General features: G+C 42.0%; 1 protein-coding gene across 2 annotated transcripts; it reads right to left on the reverse strand.

The window, feature by feature from the left end:
- Nucleotides 1-22: 22 nt before the first annotated feature.
- On the reverse strand, nucleotides 23-5,926 carry RPS16 (ribosomal protein S16). Of its 2 annotated transcripts, none has more exons than XM_084527499.1 (6): nucleotides 5,735-5,926; nucleotides 3,071-3,126; nucleotides 2,330-2,431; nucleotides 1,485-1,581; nucleotides 360-407; nucleotides 23-218 (listed from the first exon to the last, which is right to left on the reverse strand). In XM_084527499.1, the coding sequence occupies exons 2-6, from the start codon at nucleotides 3,116-3,118 to the stop codon at nucleotides 73-75; spliced, it is 441 nt and encodes a 146-aa protein (XP_084383625.1). In that variant the 5' UTR covers nucleotides 3,119-3,126; nucleotides 5,735-5,926; the 3' UTR covers nucleotides 23-72. The 2 variants fall into 2 exon arrangements, with proteins under 2 accessions (XP_084383625.1, XP_084383624.1); XM_084527498.1 differs by lacking the exon at nucleotides 5,735-5,926 and adding an exon at nucleotides 3,216-3,290.
- Nucleotides 5,927-6,578: the final 652 nt, after the last annotated feature.

A 6,578-nucleotide genomic window follows, 5' to 3' on the forward strand; every position in this document is an offset into this window, starting at 1 on the left:
AAAACAATTTATAAACACAGAATTTATCAAATTCTTATTTTTTATTGACTGTCACATAACTGTTGACCAATTTTAACGGTAAGACTTCTGGTAGCGTGCACGAGCTCCAGGTCCTCCAAATTTCTTGGATTCACAACGGCGAGGATCTGCAACCAGCAGAGTCCTATCGTACTGGATTAGGATATCCTTGATCTCTTTCTTGGAAGCTTCATCAACATCTGTTTAGAAAAAAAAAGATTTCAGTTTTAGAAACTTCACAAGGAACAAAATCTTGGCATTTTCACACCTATCAGAAGTAATACATTTCCACTTAAGGCTAATATAACAAACAAAACTCACGAACAAACTAACGAACTCACATTTTTGATAGTAAGCCACCAATGCTTTGGAAATAGCTTGACGGATAGCTGTTAAGAAAGAAGATGGATCAGTAAGGATTGCAAATATATTTAAAACTCAAAATAAACACAAAGTGCCAATTATCTGAGAAACTTGCTGTCTTGTTCTCTGCCAAATTGTCCTTCCCCTCCTTCATCTCCCCTCCCACATACTCCATGTGACCTTTATTTTGGCAAATCTGAAGAAACGTGTGCCAAGAGGCCACCCACAGTTCATTTTCTGATTCAACAACTGCTAACTAGCCAAGGTACATGGGCAGTCCTGACCACCTTCTTTAGAAACTTCAGTTTATCTTCTACCAGGCATGATTTTCAAATCCTTAAAAACACAGCTCTCTAACATGTCTATAATTTTCAGCAAGAATAAAAGTTTTTGGTGAGTTTAAATACTAAAGAGGCAAAACGCACAACAGGATGGCATGCGTAGTCGTCAGCTTTCCTCTGTAAGACAAGCCTGTAACGTACCCATCAGACCTCAAAGCAGGGCTATGGGAGTTACTGTAAACATTTTGTTTAGGATCCGTGTTTTGATGAAAAACTGAATTTTCTGAAAAATTAATGCAATCTACTTAAGAGACTGAAACATGTCCCTGCTCTTTAAGCAGCTTCAACTCCACTGATCTACACCCAAACTGTAACAGCAAAACAAATCTATCATAGGTAAAGAGCAACCCTATCTAATGCAGGTATGTTCTCAATCTACTCTGTAAGAACCACCACCTAGCTCTGCAAGTCAGATTAAAGATGATTCTGGACAACCTAAAAATTTAGGATTAAAGACAATTTCTAATGGTAAGTCCCATTCTCTGCCTTCCAAAAATTTTTGCGTAGAGGCACACTTCCAATTATCATGATGCAACATGCAAGATCCATTCCTCAAATCTCCTCACAATTTCACAAATGTCCTTAGTTCAACTTATTCCAGATGTTACAACTCTGCAAATAAAATATAACCACTATGTCCATACAAAAAACTGTATGAGTAGTGAAACCGAGATGCACAAGCTGCTACTCTCAACTCAGGCCTCTCACATGTGCGGTTTGACCTCTTCTATCCCACAAAGAAGGTTCCACAGAAAGCCTTACCGTAGATTTGCGCTACGTGGCCACCACCCTTCACACGGACTCTGATGTCAACACCAGCAAATCTTTCCTTCCCCAGGAGCAGGACAGGTTCAAGCAGCTAGGAAACAAAACACAATAAAAAAAGTTAATTTGTGATCAGAGACTGCAAGGACTAGAGCTTGTAGCACATTTACTAAGTGTGAAGTTACTAAACATTCTGAAAAGCAGAGCCTTAATTTTACAAGTACATGTCCCATGTAAATTGGACTTGTACATCTCTTGCAGCATTCTTTGACATCTACTAATACTACTGTAAAACTAAGTTGTTGGGTTTTTTATTTAAGTTTCAAAAGGTTGGACTCGATGATGTGAGGTCTCTTCCAACCTAGACAATTCTGTGATTCTGTGAAAAGGCCAACCAACCGTTTTATTAAGTTTTAACGAATCTTTTGAACAGGAAGCTTTGAAGTTTCCTGTTTCAATGTAAAAAATTGATTATCTCCTGAAAATACTTCTGACAACAAAACGCATGGTAACTGATTTTACATAATTTTGTTCCACAGCACTTCGTATCATTCATGCTCACTTGAGACTCTTTGTGTGTACATATGGATGTTTGCACGTATCAAAGTTAAGTCACCTTATACAGTGTAAATAAGGTATGTTAACCCAATTAAGCAAGAATCCCTCTACCAACACCATAATTATGACAGGAGTTTTCTGCGTTTTCTGCAGTGTTTATATTTCTACACACAAAAAATATTTAGTACTGTCAATAAGGCAATCAACTCTTCCATCCTCAAGTGATTAAGTGAATACAGGTATTTTAATATCCAAGCAGGTAGGGAGGCTAGGCGGATGCTTACTTTATACTGCAGAGTTCTGGGCTCAATCATTTCCAGAGGTCTTCCATTCACCTTAATGAGGCCATTTCCTCTTTTGCAGTGGGCAACAGCAGTTGCTGTTTTCTAGAAGTCCAAACACATGTTACTGAAGCAGTTCATTTTTCACAATAGCAACATAAAGTGAAATCTTCTGAAACTTTAACAATCTAAAATCTTTAGTTTCGTGCTGAATATTAGCACCCCTCAAAAAACAAGATAGTACCATTTCTAACGTTCCAACATATTAGAGTATTACAGCACCATCTTAACAATATTATATTTATCTGAGTGTGGGAGAAATACCCAATCCGTTCATCAAAACGGCAATTTTGTGGCCTAATTCTTCATAAAAGCTTGCTACCTACGACTTGTGGGGCGATGGGAACCCCCAGCGCAAGCTTTATTTCCCAATCTATTTAACACGACTCCCGGGCACCACAGCAGATGATCGGGGCCCTTCTACGGGGAGCCCCCATGAGGCTCCCTGAACCGGCGGGGCCGGGCCTGCTCCCTGGCGGCACCATCTCCGGCAGGCCCGCCGCCCCACAACACGTGGATGCTGAGCAGGCCTCTCCAGCGCCGACCCTGCCGCACGGCAGCTCCAGGGCACCACCCCCGGGACCGCACCGGGCTCCGCCACCCCGAAGCAGGGCCCGGGTGGGCGCCGAGCACCCGGAGGCCGCGGCCTAGTCCTGGGGGGGAGGCGGCGGGGGCGGCCCTCACCTTCCTCCCGAAGACCTGGACGCTCTGCAGGGGCCCCTTGGCTGGCATGATGACTCCTGCAAGAGAGAGGGGCGCGGGGTTAGCGCTGTGGGGAGCGGGGGGGGGACAGCGGGGCCCGGCGGCGGGGGGAGCCGGCAGCGCTCACCCTGCCTCGGCGGCGGCGCGGCGGAAAGGGCGCACGGGGCCGCCCGGCCGCGCCTCAGGGGCGGCCCCGCCGCAAAGCGCGCCGCGCTTCCGGCCGCGCGACGCAACGCCAAGCCTCCGCCAGGCTGTGCTTTACGGCAGCCATTGGGGGGGGAGGGGAGGGGGGCGCTGGTGTTTTTTTTTTTTAATAAATATGAAATAGAAACAAAATTCCTTTGTGAGAACGCTCAGTTCAGAGAGGATTTGTCCCCGGGGGGAGCTGCGCAGACCGTGCCCTGGGAGGGGTGTGGTGGAGTCACTCGCTTTCTGCGCCGAGTGTGAGCCACACGCAAAAGCAGCGTTATTAGTCCTCCAAATCTGTTAAAATGCTGGAGAACATAAACCATTAAACTTTGTACACTGCAGTCACATCACACGCTGAGTCACGTCCAGGCAGTTCTTCGTACCCTCATAAATACTCACCAACCATTACGTCTAAAATCAGAGTTCTGCTTACATTCAGGGATCCAAGCACACAGAGCATTGTCAAATTGACCTTTTATCTCCGTTTTCCTTCTCACTATGTCATAAAACACAGAATTTAAGTCATTTTCAGGCTGTAATACTTTTCTTCTACAGTTTGTATTCAGTATGCAAAATTCTCCAGAAGGACAAAAGCCGAAGCTATCAATTAAGCGAGGTCACGCTTCTTAGGTATTTTAAACAATAGAGATTTAGATTACTGTGATTACTGTGAAAGTTGACTGCTCAAATGAAACAATCGGTTCTTCTGTCTTTGGACAGAATTTTAAATACTGAACATTAGTCATCAGTCATGTGAGGATTTAAACAAGCACTTAGCTTTATGCAATTTGAGTGATTAGTTCTCTCCAAGTGAATAGTGCTGTACAGAGCATGTAAGATTTAGCACATCTCAAACCCTCAATTGTACAAAGCTTCAACATGTGACCTGAAAAGTTGGTGTTCTGTTTTTTTTTTTAAAGCCGTTTCTTAAGGAAAACTGTTTTTGCAGTCACACACATCTATCATCCATTCTTTCACCATCATCGGGGGGAGGGAAATGGTAGCCAGCTTGTTGGCCAATTTCAGTTAGTTTTCACCAAAGAATGGAAATTTCAAAACCAACTTAGTTTGTGCATATTTGGTGAAAATAGGTGGCTCTGTATAAGAGATCTTTTACTTGCATAATGAAAGCAGCTGCAGGAGCTGAGGTATTAGACATAACAAAACCTGTATTCAGATGAAGAAAGAAATGTATTACCTAGGTACTCATGTAGACCAAAATGTTCAGCTAAGACTTATGATCAACCCAAAGGTGAGCCATTACCAACTGAGCTTTGTTTGGTGTTCAGTATTTTAAAGGAACAGAAAGTAAATCTAAATCAGTTCCTTTTGTGGGTATTATCTGAGGTCTGCTAATGAAAAGCCATGTTTTAATACTAAATGCACCTTTAAAAAGTGTGTGTGTGGGCGGGGGGGGATTCAAATGTCTGCTGTATAAAGCTCAACTTTTGTAGGAATGCTTTCTTAGGTCCTGTAAAATTCATCCTCATTTGGGTATTAGTCTGCTGTACATTCTACCTAGAACTAAAAAAAAAAAAAAAAAAAAAAACAAAAAAAAAAAAAAAAACATTAATCCCAGAAGTCTGTTTACAAAGCTGGTAATGTGTCTACAAATATATACCTTTCCATTACAAAAATAAGTTAACCAGCGTATATTGGTAGCATAGTCTAGAAACAAACAAACAAAAAGGTTAAATGCTTTGTGCTGCTTACTTCCTTTGCTTTCTAGCATAATAATAGGAATAGGAACCAAGACATATTTCCTAAGTACCTACTGCAGGAATTACACTGCATTGTGGGAAGAGAGAATTAGATCATAAATACCACCATACACCAAAGTACTGAGAAGAAAGACTCTAAAAGGGAGGAGAGGGGGGGAATTTCAGGTAAGGTACTATACTTCTGAAAAAAGTCCAAGCACTAACAATATCCCTACTTAACTAGTGAGCACAGAACACTCTAAAATTGTAACATATCTCTAACATTAAAAAAAATTAATAAAATCATAAGTACCTTCAAGCACCCCCTACAGACTTGTTTTCACTTCCTTTATACTTGTAAAATAATTATACCTGTGGAATGTCAGGCACTTGTTTAGCACCCTTTTTTACTTTCCTTTGCACAGGTGCGAAGAGGCACACAGTATGCAAAAGCTAAGGCCAACAGAAATTAAAGTGTATTTGCTGGTAAGACACTTTTACCAGAACGAGCATTTCAAGAGAAAGTCGGAAGGCTTGAACCCGTCTTGCCAAGGCATTTTTATTATTTCCTAATAGGAGGAAAAATATTTGAATTTGGCTGCAGTCTATGTCCTTGATTTCACAGTGATTCTGCATTGTACTAACAGATGATATCTTGTGTATTTTTATACCAACAAGTATCCTACTGCTACTATTAGATCTTTTACATAGGATTTTAGTGAGGCTTTAAAGGATTGAAAGTCTCTCGCTGACTGACCTCCTCTACTGGAGCTTCTCTGACCTCATTGTGGGCATGAGATGTAGCATAAGACCAACAGTCCTCCCACAGACCAGGCACAGGTTCTTCTGCTCTGACAGTCTGCTGAAAAGAGCTCCTTGCAGGATGTAGCACAACGGGGGAATACAGCTTGTCTCCGGTTGTTTCCTCACTGTGCACAAAGGTTGTGTAAGTAACAGGGCTCCATGGGGAGGAGAAAAGAAGGGAATAGCAAGGGATGGGCAAGGGTGGCCCGAGCAGAGTCCATGAGCTGGGCTGACCAGAGCAGCATTGCGTCTGTTTGTTTGGAATTTGGCCAGGGTGGAGCACGTGGAAAACTGCAGTATACAATCTGGGTGTCAATCCACTATCCACCGGTACTGTGAGGCTGAAGTAGTGCAACTCATGCACCTCAGATTCATATATGTTAATTACCTGAATGCTAATGGAGATTTTATTTGGTGTCCTCGCACAGGAGTAAACATACTGAAGATTTTAGCTTTTTACACTTTAAATAAGATTGTAGTTACTTTCAAGTATTAAGTGATTGGACTTCTATGTGAAATCATGATGTTGGCTCTCCACTTGGACCTTGTCGTCTTCTAAGTCAAATTCATATATAAGTTCAAAAGGTAAACATTCCAGGAGGACAGTATTTTAACTTGCATTTACAGTAGCCACATATTTCTGCGTTAAGGCAACAAAGAGTCAAGGTCAATATGTTAACAAGGCCACCTGTATTGTGACTCTAAATTTCCTCATATTTAAAAGAAAGAAGGTACATGTAAGTTTTCTCCGTGGAAAATAAGTGTGAGAACTAGGGAAATTGTCTTCCTCATGTAAT

This window comes from Aythya ferina (genome assembly GCF_964211825.1).
Source record: "Aythya ferina genome assembly, chromosome: 1".
Classification (NCBI taxonomy): Eukaryota; Metazoa; Chordata; class Aves; order Anseriformes; family Anatidae; genus Aythya; species Aythya ferina.

Bases quoted from the DNA above. Each gene is read 5' to 3' on its own strand.
- RPS16 (XM_084527499.1), bottom strand. From the start codon at position 3,118: ATGCCAGCCAAGGGGCCCCTGCAGAGCGTCCAGGTCTTCGGGAGGAAG. The intron at 408-1,484 runs GTAAGGCTTTCT...CTTTCTTAACAG, and splicing joins CCACGTAGCGCAAATCTACG to CTATCCGTCAAGCTATTTCC. The intron at 219-359 runs GTGAGTTCGTTA...TTTTCTAAACAG, and splicing joins GGTGGCTTACTATCAAAAAT to ATGTTGATGAAGCTTCCAAG.